The sequence below is a fragment of the Solanum verrucosum genome, unplaced genomic scaffold (genome assembly GCF_900185275.1).
Source record: "Solanum verrucosum unplaced genomic scaffold, falcon-dt-bn FXZP01000252.1, whole genome shotgun sequence".
Lineage (NCBI taxonomy): Eukaryota > Viridiplantae > Streptophyta > Magnoliopsida > Solanales > Solanaceae > Solanum > Solanum verrucosum.
In genome coordinates, this window is record NW_026019988.1 from 5,008,557 (window position 1) to 5,028,687 (window position 20,131).

The 20,131-nt window shown below is 34.5% G+C and overlaps 3 protein-coding genes and 1 non-coding gene across 6 annotated transcripts; 1 reads left to right on the forward strand and 3 right to left on the reverse strand.

Moving 5' to 3' along the window:
* Window positions 1–1,437: 1,437 nt before the first annotated feature.
* On the reverse strand, window positions 1,438–6,883 carry LOC125819081 (cell division cycle 5-like protein). 2 transcript variants are annotated; one of them, XM_049498594.1, is made up of 6 exons: window positions 6,505–6,883; window positions 3,787–5,481; window positions 2,785–3,066; window positions 2,083–2,527; window positions 1,750–2,007; window positions 1,438–1,704 (listed from the first exon to the last, which is right to left on the reverse strand). In XM_049498594.1, the coding sequence occupies exons 1-6, from the start codon at window positions 6,679–6,681 to the stop codon at window positions 1,628–1,630; spliced, it is 2,934 nt and encodes a 977-aa protein (XP_049354551.1). In that variant the 5' UTR covers window positions 6,682–6,883; the 3' UTR covers window positions 1,438–1,627. The 2 variants fall into 2 exon arrangements, with proteins under 2 accessions (XP_049354551.1, XP_049354550.1); XM_049498593.1 differs by having other exon boundaries at window positions 1,750–2,527.
* Window positions 6,884–8,748: 1,865 nt separating this feature from the next.
* Window positions 8,749–14,078, reverse strand: LOC125819111 (uncharacterized). Of its 2 annotated transcripts, none has more exons than XM_049498626.1 (10): window positions 13,882–14,078; window positions 12,857–12,968; window positions 12,645–12,749; window positions 12,460–12,537; window positions 12,037–12,092; window positions 11,318–11,375; window positions 10,099–10,221; window positions 9,794–9,889; window positions 9,554–9,625; window positions 8,749–8,920 (listed from the first exon to the last, which is right to left on the reverse strand). In XM_049498626.1, the coding sequence occupies exons 1-10, from the start codon at window positions 14,001–14,003 to the stop codon at window positions 8,858–8,860; spliced, it is 885 nt and encodes a 294-aa protein (XP_049354583.1). In that variant the 5' UTR covers window positions 14,004–14,078; the 3' UTR covers window positions 8,749–8,857. The 2 variants fall into 2 exon arrangements, with proteins under 2 accessions (XP_049354583.1, XP_049354584.1); XM_049498627.1 differs by having other exon boundaries at window positions 12,857–12,953; window positions 13,882–14,038.
* Window positions 14,079–14,171: 93 nt separating this feature from the next.
* Window positions 14,172–14,244, forward strand: TRNAR-CCG (transfer RNA arginine (anticodon CCG)). Its single transcript has one exon. It is a non-coding gene; the product is annotated as a tRNA-Arg (tRNA).
* Window positions 14,245–15,187: 943 nt separating this feature from the next.
* On the reverse strand, window positions 15,188–19,718 carry LOC125818959 (beta-amyrin 16-alpha-hydroxylase CYP87D16-like). Its single transcript, XM_049498465.1, has 10 exons — window positions 19,657–19,718; window positions 19,471–19,605; window positions 18,704–18,836; window positions 17,789–17,938; window positions 17,380–17,637; window positions 17,169–17,258; window positions 16,796–16,874; window positions 16,464–16,570; window positions 16,232–16,359; window positions 15,188–15,281 (listed from the first exon to the last, which is right to left on the reverse strand). The coding sequence occupies exons 1-10, from the start codon at window positions 19,716–19,718 to the stop codon at window positions 15,188–15,190; spliced, it is 1,236 nt and encodes a 411-aa protein (XP_049354422.1).
* Between the last annotated feature and the right edge of the window lie 413 nt (window positions 19,719–20,131).

Sequence of the window (20,131 nt, forward strand, 5' to 3'; positions counted from 1 at the left end):
GGACAAAGTGACCAGTAATGTACATTATTTCAAAGTTACATAAAAATATTATAAATCACAATAATTAATAACTTCAAACAGTTCTAAAAAAAATATGAAAATTTGGATGACTCTCCAAATTTCACTTGTGTAACATAAACTGAGACAACAAAAATAACATATATTGGGTCCATTTTAATTTATTTGTCTTATATTTTTTATATTTAAAAATTGCGTAAAATAAATCATAATAATTGACAACATAAAATATGTTTTGAAAAAAAATATACAAAATTCCACTGGTTCTTGAAGTGAATCTATCGTAAAAATACTATAAATCATGATAATTGACAACATAAAATATTTCAAAAATGTTGTATGTGGGTAGTCTTATTATGCCTTAAATAGCGTCAAAGAAAGTACAGGTTTGTGATAAAAAAAACTTATTCCTTTATCCACGCAAACAATCGCTTCAAAAACTCGGTTATTAGCCCCAAAAAAATATCATTTATATTACTGGACCCATGCATAGCACGGGCAACATTATCTAGTTATCAAAATAAAAATTAGTTTATAGTGTGAATATGTATTTGGGCCATTGTGGCCAAATTATTCTGGCCGAAATGATTTTTTTCCTTTGTGGTCACATAGCACCTCTTTATCACCACACTAGTTTATCCTCACTATAACTATTCTACTAGACACCTACTATATTTTTATTATTCGGAGTATTTCACTAGAAATATTTATTATTTTTCCATTATTCTAGATATTTGAATAACTCTACCTATTACGACTTCACCACCTCGTCAACTTACACCAACCACATGTATTTTAGTGGGACACATACTACCTCTTCATCACCTAGTTTGCGCTCACCATAACTATTTTGTTAGACATCTATTATATTTTCATCATCTGAACTATATCACTAGATATCTTAACTATTTTTCCACCATTCTAGATATTGAGCAACTCTATCTACTACCCTGTTACCTCTACCTTCTCATCACCTATTCTAATGATACATGTTATGTTCAATTATTTCATCAGATACTTACTATCTCGCATCTGTACAAATATCAAATAACCTATCAACAACCTACTACCTCTCTGTCACCTCAAACCATTCCACCAAAATTTATACTATCTTCCCACCAATACATATATCAAGTAACTCTTTGAATGTTGACATTACAATTAAAAGATGACCTTATAGTTAAACAAATTTCTGCCTTTTAAGAACATACATGTCTTTTGGAAGTTGGGAAAGGACCCAAATCAATTGCAATTAGAAGCTATTTTTACAGTAATGTTGACCACAACATTCAATTTTAACCAGAAAGCTTGTTAAAGCTAAGCTCACATTTACAGTAACACAAACCTAGAAGCAACTAGCCATAGAAGACAGTGAATAAAGGACCTAAAGAGTTGATTCCCAAGAAAAATTGGAAAGGGTAGGCAAATGCAGTTTCATTATTATGCAAATACCAGCATAGGTATCTAAACTACAGTTCAAATTTTGACAATTTCGAATTTCATCCAACCATACAACATATTCTTGAAATGAAGCAAAACTTGGTTCCAAAAATGTAGGAAAACAGGATTACAGAACAAGTGAACAACCAACCACTTTCTCGGTAGAACCTTACATGTTTTTGGGATCAGCCTCACCATCACCTGCTACTACTACAGAGTCGTCTGTTTTAGTAACATCCACGTCACCTGCTGCTACTACAGAGTCGTCTGTTTTAGTAACATCCACGTCACCTGCTGCTACTGTAGAGTCTTCTGTTTTAGTAACATCCACGTAATCTGATGCTACTGTAGAGTCTTCTGTTTTAGTGACATCTGTATTACTCTCTTCTACTAGGTTTTGCTGACCCTCCATAGGTACATGGTCACTTAGGGCTTCAGCATCCATTGTGGAAACGTCAGCCACTTGCACCTGTCCCTCAACGTCTTGAGGAGTTGTGTCATGAGAGACAGAAGCAGAAGTTTCCTCTGCAATGGGGCACTGGCTAGTACCTGAGGGCTCCACATGCACATTATCAGCTTCAATAGAAGCAGAATTTTCCTCTGCTTTAGAGAACTGGTCGGTACCTGAAGGCTCTACATGCACATCAGCTTCTATTGGTACATGAGAGGCAGAAGCAGAATTTTCCTCTGTATTGGAGCACTGTACGGTACCTGAAGGTTCCACATCATCAGCAGATGGTATACTCTCCTTTTCTGCAATTTCTGCCTTGGCCAACTCAAGAGCACGATTTTTTGCTGCGATTTCTTCCTGCATTTGATCTTGTATTCTATACTCATCCATGAGATGCTGGATCTTTTGCGTATCTGCTATGAGGTCACCGTACCTTTTCTGTAAAGTACGCTCAAGCTCCTTTTGCTTCTGAACTTCTTCCCACATATTGTTGATCCTGTGGGATGCTGCTAGCTGCTCTTGTTTTTGTAATGCTCGGAAGCATTCAAGCTCTGTCCCTGCAGTGTCCATTTTCTTAAAGGTTGACTCTATCTGTGACCAAAGTTTTCCAGCTCGCATCTGCTCATCCACAATGAATAGTTAGCTCAAATTTATTGCTTACATCACAACTCTCAACATATAGTCAAAAAAGAAAAACAAACAAAAACTAGAGTAGCCAAAAATAGATCCAGTGTAAGAACCAGAAACCTGTCTGATTGCAGAAGTGATATAAAACTATGCCTTGCAATAAAACCTCTAAGCAAATGAAGTAAACAGAAAAATGTACAGGATGCGGCAACTAATTCAGATTAAACAATTAAACCACTAAATTGTACCTGATATCCATTAGTAAGAACTTTGATCTTTTGCTCAAGTTTTGTTGCTTTCTTAGTATCATCATCCATTTTCTTCTTCACATTCTCAAACTCATTCTGCAAAGCAGCCAGCTTTTCCATGTTTCCAGCAACACTTGAGAGACCATAAGCATTCCGGGTAGGAAAGTACATGATATCATTCAAAGTTGTTTTGTGTACTTCGACAAATTCATCAAGAGATTCACTCTCATGTCCCATTGCCACACGAAGAAAGTGAGCCTCATCCTTGATCAATCCATCAGCCTGCACAAGTGGAGTTAGTAATAATGCAGTACGCTCAAGATAAAATCATACAAACTCCAAAAAACATCATTGTTTGCACACAAATTTGGTAATGAAAAGGGCACATCTATTAGCACACAATAAAACGAACAAGGAGTCTATTCACCATTGGCATTTTTTGGTGTCTGAAGTCTTAACTAAAGACTCAAATATCCAGTTTCAGTTAACTCGTCCTCATAACAACAAATACCAAAAACAAAGCTGGGACACCACATATTGTGTCATGACTGCAGTAGGGTCTAAAAAGTTGAGTATGTAAGCTAGCTTGTGTAGTGTGGAGTCAAGTATAACATATATATATACTACATCTACACTACATACAGTTAAATATAACTTGACAAATATAGTATTGGATGATCCAATTGAACCTATTGTAATCTTCAATTCTTTCAGCCATATTTCAGGATTTATCAGCAATTATAGGAATAGTTTCAGAAATTCTTATACAAAAAGATTATATGGTAATGTTAAAAAAATACTTTCCAAATGCTTTATATGGAATTTAGACAACTCTTTTGTCTTTTCTAGTATTATGTGACACCAACTCTCAAGTCTTACATGCATTTGAAACTCTTCCGCTCAAAAGTACAAAGTTAACTTGGGATTTTGCCCTCATTTTAAAAATAAATCAACAAAAAATGTAAAGGAAACCATTTTTTTCTCTCTGTAACATGAACATACCTCTTTTAATTCATCTTCCTCAAAATCCTCAATAGCAGGTTCAGCAACAATTTTTCGCTTGACCCCCTTTTTCTTCTCCTTCTCTGGCTTCTCATCTAGAGGGTACTTGGTATTATCATGTTCTAGCAAGGACACAAGTTCCTTTCTAATCATTTCATCAGCCTGCTCAATTAGTGTAGGAGGAACAAAGGAGCTCTTGTCTTCATCAGCTCTCATTAAGGAACTCTTTATTAGTTCTAGAGAAGCAATGGGAGGTCTAGGGAGCTCCCTTTGCAATACTTTTGACCTTTTACGGAGTAATGCTTGTCGCTTTGCTTCTTCTTCAGCCTTCTCCCTGGCAATCCTATCAGACATGTCTTCTTCGATCTTCTCTTCTGGTTCTTCATTTTCTTCAGGAGGTTGTTGGACGACTATCTGGTACTCATTCTTGGGCTGAGGAAGGCTTTTCAAACCAGAAAGCAATTCTTTTTTTGAATTAAATTGCCCCAGTTTAGCATTATTATGCATATCCATTTCTTCATTAATGCGTAGCTCATCCCTCATGGGAGTTCCTTTGGGTGTCATCCCATAAGAATCTCTCGAAGGTGTCATGCCAATTCTAGGAGTAAGGCTCGTGGCTCCAGGAGTCGCTGATGGAGTTAAAAGTGGGTTTGGAGTTTGAACCTCCCTTTTCTTGGGAGTGACACCCGAGAAATCTGAGGGGTGCAACAAAGGATTATCACCTCCAAGTAATGGTGTTTGAGATTGAGTCAATCTTCGTTGGTTTTCTGCTTCCATCATAATGGCGTCTTGCTTAGTTGATGGGGTTCTTTGAGGTGTTCGCATAGGAGTCATTGCATGCTGTGGTGTCTGGGAATAATTTGCAAGAAGAGCACGCGTTGCAGCATTCCCTTCGGACAGTTCATCACCCCCTATTAGATCACTGGCAATACCTATCTTTGCTATGGCCTCCAATTCATGATCTGGAATCTGTGGTGCAGGAAGATTCAGTTTCGACCTCTTCCTCACTGCTTCTGGATCATTAAGTTTGTTCGCATGCAATATGGATGTAGGGGCATCCTGCCTTTCTGCAATTTTATTCCTCGCAACATCCTGCTTTCTTAGGCGAGCTTCCTTATCAACTCTCCTTTCACCTTCCAGTTCCTCAATGGTAGTTGGAAACTTAGGTTGATCAACTGGACGGTCTTCCTCGGTGATATCATAGAAACCTGGAGGAGGCTTCTTTTCAAAGGGGATTTCAGCATTGTAATCAATACCTCTCCTTTTTCTCTTCCTTTGACGGACATCTATTCCAGCAGCCTTGAGTTCTCTCCTCTTCTGTAAAGAAGCAAGCCTTCGCGCCTCTTCAAGCTGCTTTTCTCTGGCTTTCCTTTTAGCCTTCTTGCCTCTTGTGTTGGCCAACCGAGCCCGTGCTTCAGAAAGCATTTCTTTCTCGTCCTCATCCATATCAACAGGATCAGGACGAGCAGGCTTGGATTCCGGGTTAGGATCAATCTCTCCAGGCTTCAATTTTCTTGGATCATCATTAGGATCATAGTTCTCATCCTTAGTACATGCTGCATCGAGAAGCTTCTCATAACGTTCAAGGCACTGTGATGGTGTACGGCCAACAATTGGCGCAATTGTCCTCCATTGAGTGGGCATGAGTTTTGCAAGGTGAAGTAGTTTTTCATCCTCCTCTCTAGTCCATTCAGTCTGGAAGAAAATAGCAGTAAGTTGTGTCAAGAAGTGGTTAAGCTAAAACATAAGTTCCTACTGACAGTCTTGAGGTAAACTTGAAAATCTGTGACTTCTCCACTTTCTCTATTCAGAAAATCATTAGATGTCACTGATAAACGAAATAACAGAAAAAGATTGAAAAAACTCAGACAGAAATCTCCACACAGAAACTAGTTTCAGATCTTGTATGCCAGTAATCAAGCCAAAAACAAACTGGGGCAAAGCCACAGTATGCTCACAAAACAGAACTTTTCTAGTTCACAATGGAATGGGATGAAATCTGAAATGTATCAACAAATACATAACGGTATCACACAGTACAAAGAAAGATAACTCGCATGTCGCATTAAACTAAGCAAGAAAAAAAAACCAACACCCAGTGAACTAGAATGTTAAATAATTGGTTGTCAGGGTCTGTGGAAAATGTTAAATATTTTACTCTATTTTGGGGGAAAATAACTTTCACACTAACTAGTTTCCTTCTCAGACATCTTTAACACACACTTCCTGACACTCTTTTGAATCAACAATTGAACATTACAACACTACAACAACATGCCCGGTATAATCCCACGTGTGGGGTCTTCTGATGGTATAGTTCATGCTGACCTTACCCCTACCTTGGCACTTGAACATTGATTCGTCAAAATCTAACACTCAAACCTATCCTCATACCTATCCCCATACCTATCCTGCAGCTGGTACTATGAGCATATGTCACCTACTTCTATACCCTCTCCACAGCAAAAATTACCAATCAAAAACAGTTTTCACATAACCTTTTACCAAAACCAATGAACAAACATTTAGAGCTCATTTGGTATTAGTAATGCAGGTATTAGTTATTCCATCTTCTACCCTAGAAATGCAGGTAGTAGTTATTCCATTTTCTACCCCAAGTAAGATTATCTCATAACTTATACATGTATCTACTAGCTACCAAACAACAACAGCATATGACTTAGAAACAATCTTAATTCAATAGAAAAAACAACTGACCTTCTTAATTGAAGGATCGAGCCATTCATACCAGCGAGCTTTACACTGCTTAGCAGATTTACGAACAAGCAAAGAAGAAATACGAGCCCACTGATTCTTCCCATACTTCATCACAGCCGCCTTCAGAATCTCATCCTCCGTGTTCTTCCATACTCCTCCCTTTATCATAATCCTCATGTTTGCTAACTATTTCAGTCTCCCAAGGGAGACTCCGAGAAATCTAGGGTTTTGGAGAAGTGTACCTCAGATTTTGTTTGTCAATGTGCTGAAATCTATACACCGTCGAGAAATAAGGGTCTCCCGTAGACTCCGATAGAGAAGATTCAGGCCGCGGCGACAGAAATTTCGGAATCGCTTTTTAGCTCCGAAGCTGATGAGATTCCATTAGACCTTTCGATGAGTTCTCCAAATTCGACTTGTTTTGGAATTTGGGTTTGGATAGTTTAGGCTGGGCTGGGCTTATTTTGGCCCATCAATAAATTGTTGGGTTTAAATATGGATTGTTTGCATGGGATGACAATTCGACTTACCGAAATTCCACTAATTTAAGAGTTAATTACTTAGATATACTCTAGTTTGTAATACGAATCTTATCAGATTTTTGTGCATCAAGATACGTCTAGATACATATATCTCAGAATACATGAGGTCGAAATTAGGTGTAATTTGTTCTAGATACACTATATCCAGGTATATTCGAGATGTACATATAAATTTCCCTCGCCGCCCTCCCATTTCGCTCACCACTCTCTTATGTATATGGTATCCCTGATACATATAGTGTGATTCGTGTGTATATGATATACATGACTATCTTGCTCGCCTCTCTCCCTATTTTAGTGTATGTGGCGGCAAATATACATGCATCTAGGTGTATCTTCCTAATATATAGTAGGAAACTCTTAATTAGTGGTAAATACACAATTACTTGAAAATATAGACAGAACTAGTATATATGGTATGAATGTATGTCTAATAAGGTAGTTTTCTCATGATTTATAAGAGAGATGACCACGAAAGTGGATGGTCTTAAACGTTTGACCTCATTTACTGATGGGAAAAACTTTAACTTTAAAACGTTTTGACTGGGTTAATTCACAAATGGTTTTACTTGAGCTGTCAAAATGGGTTAGCCCATGGGGCTAGTCCAACCCAACCCACTATTGACAATTTTTAAGTTTGAATTTAGATTCAAAAGAAAAAAATTATTAGAAACATGAAGGGGGAAAAGAAGGGCTAGCCCGCTCAAGCCCGCAACCCTTCTAGGGTTGGGATGGATGGACTATTTCAAGGCCCTTTCATATGAAGGGTTGACCCGCCCTAGCCCTTCAAATTCCTTGGTCGGTCAGACTTGGGCTGGTCCATTTTGACAACTCTAGGTCTTGCAATAGGGTGATCTTGATTTTACAGCTCCACTCAACCAATTATTGAAGAAATATCTTCTGTTTCAAAAAATTCACTAGGAAAAGCTTTTGTTGCCTACCGAATATAAGTTGTGGACGTAAATTAATTTTACCTATAAGACATAAGTTAAGGATATTTCAAGACTTTGAACTTGTTTAATTGACCACGAGCTTTGCCTTTAAAGGTAAAAGTATGAACTTTTGTCTAATGGGAAACAAAGACAAAACTTAGGCATAAGTTCTAGTTTTTTGCCAATAAAGATAGAAATACAAGATATTTTAAGACAATAGATCTTTCAATTAGTCATAAGTTTTGCCTTATAGGCAAAAACTAAAACTAAAAATTTGAGACCACCAATTTGCGAGGTCATTGAGTGTAATTTTACACATTTTATGAGATGTCATTTATAATTTGGCCTTTTTAAGATATTGTGCAAACATAACCAATTTATGTTTTAACAAAATATAAAAGGCTCACACAAAAGTCAGATTGAGATACATATGAACGTATCTAAGTTAAACATTTCTCTATTTTAGTCATTTGCGGTACCCAGTTCATATGAATCCAGTATTTTTCGTGCAACATAAAGATTTTTGTGTAAAAAATATACTAAAATTACTATAAATAGTAAATATGAATTCATAACTTCAAAAATATAATGTGTTCAATGCTAAGAACCTGAAGGTTGAATTCCAACTCAGTACCGACACACTGTCAAAAGTTATATTTCCTCCTCATTATCATTTATATTTCCACATTAACATCCATCAATTTTGAAAAGATTGTGGTCTTGTTTAATCCTACCATCCTCAAAACTTGGTGCATCCTTACAACAGCTGGTCAATCCTATAGACAAAACAAGGCAAATTTCTGGAACAAATAGAATTACAAAATTTGACAGCTAACACAAGGCAACTGCATCTCTTCTTCAACAAGTGTAGAAGGTAGACTATCTATAATAAGATGCGATGATGTGAAGCACGATGGCTGTGAATCCAGTTACAAGCAATTCCTGCACGCGTAAAAGATTCAACACCGTGGATAAAGCATTGTATAAGTTGAGGTTAATGCCTGACTATTCGTTTTCATATTCATGTTGAGTGGAGATAAAAGAGGACCTTATGCACAATCTGAATATATTCAACATTATAACCCTAGCACAAGTATACAGAAGCAAGCAGCAGGATACACGAAAAAAGTATATGCAAGAGGGAAAAACATGCCTTAGCCTTCCTAGTATATGTGCTACGTCACCACTCACCAAATGAGTCATTCACGGAGAAGGCTAAATTAGAAGTTTCGGGCCCTAAGAAAGAACAGATGGCAAATAGAAAATATAATTGATGGGTGTATCTGAGGGTAAATTCAATCCAACCTCCTCCGACCACACATGGATATTTGAGAACTGAGTTCCCCCCTTAACGTAGCCTTAATTCGTTTAGGCAAAGTAAAACTAACTGAATGCAATATTTCTTTAGCTACTCATAAGATGAAGAGGAGTCATAACTATTCAGAGAAATCACACTCATAAATGCTGAAAAAAGATGATAAAACATTGTTATCCTATCTGTGATATGTGAAGGTCTGTGAAGCCTTTTGTTTGTGCAGCGGTGGTAGAGATTGCAATGGGAAGATCTTCTCTTACCTGATTGTTGTACAGAAAGACAGGTATGAAACCACCAGCATACTCGATAAAATTGAGGAAACCAGTATATCCCTATACAGATGAATAACGGAGATTTAATTTAATAAAAGGCAACAAATATGTAGGACATTCCAAGATGAGAGATGATTCAGAAAGAAAAAACCAGATTCTTCCAAATGACTTTACAGATGGACCAACAAATTGAATAGTCAGGTTATATTACTCTGACAGAAAACATACCAAGGATGCAATAGCTATGCAACCAAAAACTAATGCAAGAGAACGAAGCAGCCTTTTTCCCATCCTCATCATCCGTCCTTCATCTTCGCCTTCCTCCTGAAAAAACCCAGCTGAAAGATGAATGCACTTGAAAAGCAATATGTACAGTCTCATAAAATCCACATAAATCTCTGTTATATATTGCAAAATATGAGAAAGAAATGTTGATTTTCATGTAAAATTTCACATTAATGATGGACATGTGAGGAGATACAATTGCATTCACTAGCAGAAGAAGACAGGAATGCTATTTTAAGTATACTTACTGTAAACGTGGGAGTTGGAGGCTCAAATGCTTTTAATTTCTCAAATATCCTATATACAAAGGCGAAGGCCAAAAACTGTAAAGGCTTCCACTCAGCATTACGATTTATAAAAACCCAAGCTATCTGCAAAAGATAATACATGAAACAACAGAGTACCATCAGGAATCGAGATCAATATTTCATTAAATCAAGAATGAAAACTGCATTTAACAGAGAGTGGTGACAATGATTAACAAATTATTTCTGTTATCTTTCTTTTTTTCTGGCAAGGCAGAACTTGCTTCCTTTCTTGCTTTCATGAAGCCGACCTTAACATACATCTCTTCCATTTTTGTAGACGGAAGATCCGGTGAATTACTGCTGTTATCTACTTATCTGGCACTTTTGAAGCATTTCTCGTTGGAATACATAGTTTCCTTTTTTGGTATCAAGTATTTAGAAACAGAGCATATCACCAAAGAGATTGAAGCCTTAAACAAAGCAGGTTCAGCTAAAGCAAGGTTGAACCTTCAAGCACAAATTCTTAGGTACTAAAAAATCATTGATTCAGTTCTTCCTGATGATTGGTTACTTTATATAGTGGTAACCCTTAAAAGATCCCAAGGCTGACCATAGAACTCCTTAATTACCAAAAGAATAAAAGTGCAGAACTTGAAAAAGAACTCATAGAAGTGGACACAGGTAGAGACGGGTAGAAGCATCAGTAAGCTTTCATGCACTTTATGTAGGGTCAAGCCATGCTTGAATGGAAACCAATATTTGGAGTTGCCGCAGCTGTACTTTCCATACATGACTATTATGAAACATCCAAGGATCCATAATGATGCGAATAAGCACATATAAACTATCCAATTAATAAAAGTTAACACTAAAATTGTAAGAGGATAGGCAGGTACCTAGAAAACCAATAAAGAAACAAAACAGATCCATAGATACATTAAAGTAGAAAAAAATCAAAAGAAGGCCCTTGTAGAAGACGGAATAACTACTCTCTGTCTCAAAAGATTGTCACTTTTCAAGTCAACCATATCTATTTTTTGTATTTTGAAAGGAAAATACTTCCAATTTCAGAATTCTTCATATAATTTTTTGAATTTTCTAAATCACACTTGTATATGAATTTATCCATGATTTTACTACAACAATTTGTAAACTAGCATCCTAAAAGCCAAACAAGATAACCACATTGGAATGGAGGGATGGATATTTTACTACTTACAAATACAGCTGAAATTGCCAAGTTGATCTTGATATCTTTGTCATCAGATTTGGTGAACCTGAAAGCATACCGATGATAAAGTTAAACAACACAATTAAAATTTATACCTGAAAAAGGGAAATTTTTTTACATAATCTACTGCATAAATTTCCTACCAGTAAATGTGAAGCAGAGATGTTTCGAAGGACAAGGACTGGAAGGAGAAGAGAAACTAATAGCATACTGAAATGTTTGCATACAAATAGCTTTGGTTGAGTCAGTAAGGCATTTACCTATATGTTTGGTAGAGATGTTAATGCATGTATATGTTTTTCTTTATGACAAGGGAAACCCGCAGCCGCTACCCTTTGGGTGCGCACAGGGTAAAACCCCCGCTCCTATGCAATAGCTCGCAAACCACATAGGAGAGGTAACCCGCACTAGGCAAGCCCGGTGCGACGAGCTCGACCCAGAAGACAAACCCCTTGCTTTTGCTGGCAAGGGGTTTCGAACTTGAGACCTCCAACATGGAAGTCCCAAGCCCAAACCACTGGGCCACCCCAAAGGGTTAATGCATGTATGTGTTAATTACACAACAGCCAACTAAATTCAGCAAATGTAATTTATACTAATTGTTAAATCATTGAAAATTAAGTGTCAATTACGTAGAGTTGCAAGCAAGAAAACTATCTAGTTTCAGAGAGCTATTGTCATGAAAGCATTATTGGCAGAATATGTACCGTGGACCCCATGGCACAATAGGCTGCTTATCAGCATATCGTACCTCTTTAGATACCTGAATTAAAAATAACAAACTTATAAGAAAAATCAATAGCTGCCCCTAAACAAAGCTAAACAGCCAAATCTTAACACAAGTAGAACGTCATAAATAAAATTATTTAGATAACCCTTGCAATTAATCCAGGGATAGAAGAGCAATTCTATTTTCATAGAGTAAAAGGTGGGGAAAATTTGTGACAATAGAAAAGAAAAATAATAAAATGACTATAAGGAATCAAAATCCCCCCCCCCCCCCCCCCCCCCCGCAATTACATAACATGAACAGAGAATACAAAATATTTACAAAACCCCAAGAGTGAACAAATATTGCCAAAACTGCATGCTACTAAGATTCAGCGCTTTAAAACCAAAGAAAAAAATACCTTAAAAGAGCCAAAGGTGACACCCTGCTTCCTTTTCGTTAACTGTGACATCATGATTTTGTCATAAGCCTTCTCCAACTGAAACAAAAAATTTAAAAAGCTTACATTGAGTGCTCACTCCTAACAACAATCAATCATAAGAAGAAGGAATTTGAATTACAGAGAGATTGCCAAGCATAAACTACCTGAGCAAGAGTTGCTTCATCACCCCTCCGCTCAGCATCTTTCCTTCTTCTTGCATATGCTGCCTTAACCATGTCAAATCCCTCAATAGGGTTTACACCCAGAACCTGTACAAAGACAGTTTAGCACAAAGGACCAGAGATGCACACCCCTCACTAGAGGAGCTGAACTTAATAAACATTTCTCGTTGCCTAATGAGATAACCCTAAATTACCTCATAAGGATTTGAGTCATCACTCGAACTAGAACTTCCAGCAGCTGAAGCAGCAGCACAGACCATCCTTTTATTCAGTTGAGATTTTACGGAAAACCTGATGTATTCATGTCTGATCACACAGTCAATTGCTAGAGGGAGGAAATGCAATCATAATCAAGCAGTAAAAATGCTGCAACTTTAATCTCCAACACTCCCCCCATTGCCATTTTACAGTTATGATCAATCAATCAACTACACATTATTTCTATATAGGAGGTAATGCAATCATAATCAGGTAGTTAAAAGGCTGCAACTTTAACCTCCAACACCCCCATTGCCAATTTACAGCCATGATCAATCAATCAACTACACAACAATCTCGGAAGAAGGAAATGTAATCATAATAAAGCAGTAAAAATGCTGCAACTTTAATCTCCAACACTCCCCCCATTGCCATTTTACATTTATGATCAATCAATCAACTACACATCAATCTCAGAAGGAGGAAATGTAATCATAATCCAGTAGTAAAAAAGTCCGCAACTTGTTAAACTCCACACCCCCATTGCCATTTTACAGTTATGATCAATCAATCAACTACACGTCAATCTCTCAAAAGGAGGAAATGCAATCATAAACGAGTAGTTAAAAAGCTCGCAACTTTAATCTCCAAAACACTCCCCATTGGCATTTTATAGTTACGTATAATCAATACATCAACCAATCAACTACCCATCAATCTCTAATTAGCTGGGGTTCATTTATATGAATCGTCCATATCCATACATTCCCCAAATTCAATAACGCGAAAATCCCACTTCCGTGAGCTCAATTAAAATTCTACGAAGAACCCTTTTCAGTTAAACCTCACTTTCACATCTTATCCAACTTTTTACAAAACCTCAATTCAATTTCCAGCAATTCCAACACAAAACAACAAAAACGAATCGCAAAACATGAATTAAGCCTTATGGGTAGTATTCATTTTGTAATTCGCTGTATATAACTAATCCATACATTACAAAACAACAACAGAAAATTACCTGAAGCAAGAAAATGATAAATTTGAAACTGGAACAGAACTTTTCAGACAACGATTGGGTCGAGAAATTAAAGAAGTACTATGTGTAAACTGAACTGGGTTTGATGATATTGTAAACACCATTTTTGAGCTTTCAACACTCTCTTCTCTGCTAAAGGGATTAGGGTTTTCTGGGTTTTTCTCAAAAACCTTAGCAAGAAGAGCTTAAGCATTTTGGTTCTTCAGCCTGTTGATTCTTGAAGTTCGATACATGGTTTGTATAATATTTGTAGGAGAATAAAGCATCATAGAGTTCGCGTGGCCTAATGGATAAGGCGCTCGCCTCCGGAGCGGGAGATTGTGGGTTCGAGTCCCACCGTGAACGTTGAGCTCATAAATATTTTTTCCATCGAGCTTTTTTACGTGTGTATTGTGTGTTAAATTAATGAACATAGTGGTTTCGATATACTTTTTTCCGTTGAGCTTTTGTATATATGTATCGGATTAAATTAATAAGCATAATGGTTTCGAGTCCCATCGTGGACGTTGAGCTCGGATATACTTTTTTACATTAAGCTTTTGTATATGTGTATCGTGTTAGTTGATTATAAATGTATATTAATTAATACGGCGAATTCAAGTTTCATCGTGGATATTGAGCTCGAATATACTTTTTGCATCGAACAATTATATACATGTATACTGTATAATTAATAGAGTGTGTGTGTCGTGTATCGTGTTAGTTAGTTATAAATGTATACTAATTATCACGGTGGATTCGAGTCCCATCGTGGATATCGAGCTCGAATATACTTTTTGCATCGAATAGTTATATACATGTATATAAGATAGTCATATTTTCTCTTAATTGAATCACTTTGTTTGTGTAATGATAACTTTAGTATTGTTTAATTGAACCAACAATAGCTTTCTCTGTGGATTGTTCATGTACTAGCTAGGTGTTTGTGTCTATCGAGATACGTATGCCCTCCAAAAAATTATTACTTTCAAATCGAAAAAATCAGAAAAACTGAACCAAACCGACGGTTATTTTTTATTTGATTTGATTTTATTTTTATTTTAACCAATAACCGATCCAAACTGAACCAAGAACTAATTGAAAGTATATAATTTCTTTAAGTAACAAATGTACACTACAAACAAAAAAGGGAATCATAAATGGAACTTTTGAGGGTACAAAATATACACATCAAGAAATTATTATTTTCTTCATAAATTATTTAATAAGATCAAAACAAACAAACAAACAAAAAAGGGAATCACAAAATGGAATTTTGCAATAAACTAGCAATGATAGTAATATTATTTTATTGGTTCTTCTGAGAGACGTTGAAGTGAAATCCATCTGGAAATCTTATAATTGGTGCTCTAATTATTTTGCCTCCTTTAACCATTGTCCATCTGCAAAATTAATGTTCAAAAAAGGAAAATAAGAAATTCAAATGAATTATTATTATAAGAAAAAAATGAAATTAGACATACTTCACTACCATATATATTATTATGACCTTTACTTTTAAAATATTACGTATCTTACCACTAATTAAGAATTTATTATCATATATTGAGAAAAATACGCTTAGATGCATGTATTTTTGCTACTAGATACACTAAAATAGGGAGAGAGGCGAGCGAGATGGGAAGGGAGGCGAGCGAGATTCGTTATGTATTCCAGATACATGTGAATTACACAAGATACACACCAGATACATGTAACTGTATGTATCTGGTGTGATTCGCATGTATCTGACATATCATATTATACATAGGAGAGTGGTGAGGGAGGCAAACGAGATTTGTTATATATCTAGATACATGTGAATTCACTTGATTACAACGTATCTAGAACAAATTACACCTAATTTTGATCTCATGTATCCTAAGATACATGTATATGGACGTATATGAATGCACCAAAATCTGATAAGATATGTAATATTACAAACTAGAGTGTATCTAAGTAATTAACTCTTAAACTAGTGGGATCTATATAAGTTCCCCTAATTATTAACCAAGAAAAATGATAATAAAACTTACATGATATGACATGATAGGTTGAACTATATACATTAATAGTTTGAAGTATTTTTACGTTGTTTTTTGATATTTTGTTGTTTGGATTCATGTTTTTAAATCGGATTCTCTGAATATAAATACAATAACGCTTTTGGAGAATTCAAACAATATACCAAAAATGTCTACTATGTGTATAAAATGTTCCTACCAAAAACGATTTCAATAAAAATATCTTTATATTGTTTATTTATATAACTTAGTTACTTAGATAACATAAAAATATTTACACAGTCAATATATATAAATAAAATTCATTAAAAAATGTAATCAAGTACCTATATCTAGTGACTAAAACATGTAGGAAAGTGGCTAAAAAGACCCTGCTATATTCTGCACCAGCACATTGCTTCATTCCATATCCAAACGGCATGAAATTTTTAGCTCCGCCACTCGATTGATTTTCCTTCAAAAAAAATTCAGAAATTTTAAAAAATACAATTTCATTAATTTAGGATTTTATTTTATAATTTTACTAGTTGTTAAATAAATATTTTTTAATATATATACCTTCCATCTCCATGGATTAAATGAAAGGGGATCCTCAAATTGATCTGAATTTAAATGAAGAGCAGCAGTTGCAATCATAATTACCCATCCTGCTGGAATTGTATATCCTAAATAATAAATAAACAAAGTTAAAAAAAAAATCTCAAATTTTTATTTCGATTTTGATTTAAGAATTTGAAGTTTATATGTATATAGTATGAATGATACTTTTTTTTTGAAAAAAATAATAATTTCATTTTCTATATCAGAAAATAACTTACTTTTTATAAAATATTTCTATCGTACTAAACATATCCTTGAACTTTTTAATTTTTTTCTGACATATATCATACCTTTAACTGAAATATCCTTTAATGCTCGACGAAATAGTCCAGGTGCAATATTTCCCAACCTCAAGACTTCATTGATAACCTATATAGTATATATATACATATGATAAAATAAGAAGAAAAAAAATATTAGCCACATTATAATTACATGAATATTATAGGTTATGTCAAATCAAATCATTTCTAAGATAATTATAGGAAAATCTACTGGTAAATATATAAAAAAATCATTCATAGTCTCAAATAACTTTATAAATCAACACATATAACTTAAATCATATTGATAATTTTCCTTTTGAATAGTCTGATAGTATAAAAACTTTACATCATCAACATATAGAAAATAAATTCGTTATGCTACAAGTATGGAATAGACCTGAAGAGTAAATGTCATGGATTTATAGTCATTCCAAGTAAGAGGGGCATCCAAATTCTCTTTATTCTTCAAAATTGAGTCATGCTCAACCTAAATTGAAATAACATATGATTAGATAAATACATATATATTTTTTATAATATAAAATCAAATCGCTTAAAAGAATGATTATATGTAACTGTTTATAATAAGTGAAATTAAAAATACTTACTATTAATTCCTCTAGGACATGAGGATGTTCAACAAGCAATTTGAAAGACAAAGCCAATGTAGTTGAAACAGAATCAGAAGTGACAAATAACAAACCAAACATCATTTGAACTATGTAATCTTCTGTTAAAAATTTCTGAGAATCCATGTCTCTTAGAAGATGATCAACTAGGTCTTCCTCTCCTTCGCGTTTTTTTGTAGATGACTCTATCCTTTTTTTCAGTACGTCTCTCATTGTTTCACGTACTTTCTTATGTATCTGCATCAGAGTCCGTTTGGATTAGCTGATAAGCTTCAAGTGTTGAAACTGATATTATAAATAAGCAGTTGATGTGATTGATTGAAAAAGTACTGATAAACTGTTTTTTGTTAGAATGATTGAAATAACGTTTAAGTATTTTTTTTTATACCTTTAAACATTTATGATGAGAAGTTCCAGGAAGATTAATTGGGAATGACATTAAACCTTCTACTAAATCTCTAAACATGTCACTTATATTAAATGGTGCATTCTCAAGATCACCACTAAAAATTTGCTTTGCAGCAAAATCAACTGTCATCTGCAATAGAAATAGAAAAAAAGATATATCAAACATCATAAATAGACAAAAAAAGATGCACCTCAAATAGTGTTTCCATTAAAAAAAAGAAGGCATAATACATAAATGGACATATTAATTTGATGTTAACTGACAACTAAAACACTCTAACATTCATATATATGTACATCTAGATACCACAATCTGTATTATGTTAGTTGAACACTCCAGCTTACAAAATAATCATTTAGACACCTCAAAAATTTATGTATCATGTCATTGACACATGTCCACGAGACAATAGCGGGGACAAGTTGAGGTGTCTAGATGTATATTCTCAAAGTTGGAGTGTTCAGTTGTTCTAGAGTATGCACATCCAGACATATCAACTCGTCTCTACTGTGCCAATTGAACACTCCAACTTACAAAATAATCATCTAGACACCTTCAAAATTTTATATGTCACATCAACATTGAATATCCACGAGATACAGTTAGAAATGAATTGAAGTGTCTAGATGTGCATTCTCGAAGTTGAAGATTATTTTTGTCATTTTCTACAACAATTTCAAAAAATAAAACATATAATAAAGTTTGGAATTTACTTACTTTAATGGCTGCACTTTTTACTTCAAGAGACTCATGACTTGACCACTTTTCAAGAACCAAATTAATAAAAATTTCCATTTGAGGAAGTAATTTTTCCTTTAATGCCTCCACACCAAAATGATTTAGAGTCAAATGTCTTGTATATTTTCTTGAAGAATGTGTATTTTGTTCAAATACTTCAGCAAAAGTGTCTAATGACCATGTTTCCACTAATTTTCCATCTTGTTTAAGAATAAAACTATTGAATTCTGGATCAGCACTTATAATCACTGGCCTTCCTGCTATATTTGTTTTAAACATTTGTCCATATCTGAAATAAGTAGAAAAAAAATCATATTGATGTAATAGACAAATTTCAGTACAATAAAATAGTAATACTTTATCTGTTTCAATTTATGTGAAGTTATCCCCTTTTCATAACTATTTGGATATGCTTTACTTGAGTCGGGAGTCTTTCAGATGCAGTCTTCAGGATAAGGTCTGCGTATATACCATACGGTAGTACCCTTTCCAAACCTCATGTGTGAGATTCCACTGAATATGTTATTGTATTGCTATTTGATTGAATACGGAATTCAAGAAAGAAATGAAGACTTTTGAACTTGTCACGTTAAATATGTCAAGTATTTGTGTGGTTATTAAACTTATGATAATAAATATGTTATAAAATTTGTGTGACTATAAAAACTTTTCATTAAGATAAAGTGAAAATTTTAAAATACATTTATTTCCAATTTTGATAGAAAAATTCTTTGGAAACAAACTAAAACAGAATGTAAGAAACTTAAACTGAAATGGAGGGTCAATAGTACTATTTTTGGTCGGATAAATAAAATTACAAACACGTTTCAAAAATTCAAATTTTCAATTCAAAACTACAACGTCTAAATTCTAAATCTGTCACTATTTACAACATTAAAGTGGAAGCAAGAACATGGACTTACTTTTTAATTCTATTTTTCAAGAATGGAGGAAGGTCCAATGAGTGACTTGGAAGTATCAATTGAAGAGTTTCCCCAATAAAAGGAAATCCCATTGAACCTGGTGGAAGAATTCCATTGCATTTTGGATTTCTCCATCTATAAATCCATTTAGTAACATAAATAATTAAAATTGTTAACAAAAAATACCCAACTCCCAATAAATTTATCTTTCTCATTTCTTCCAAGGAGGAGGAGAATAGAGTGTCCATTGTCGTAAAATTATATTGGAGTGAACTTGAATCTGATTAAAAAGTAGAAGTAGAAGAGATAGAAATGAAGTTTTTCACTATCTAAAAAATCTTGTATAGTGCATTATATAGTCTTTGTGGTGATTACTCCAAAGATTAATTTTTTTAAAAAAATTATTGTTATGTGTTGACTAGAGGACATTGGCTAGGATCAAACTTCATTTTTATTTTACAAAAAAATGATAGGTTTATTCCAAAGTTTGGCATAAGAAGATTAAAAAAGAATAAAAAGAATGAATAGGTTAATATAAGGTATCAAATGTTTGAGGATAATAACATAAATTTTAAGATATCCGTATTTATTATCAAATCAAAAAATATACAACACATGACGTTATTACTGATCCACAACATCAGTTGTCATGTAGGACGAG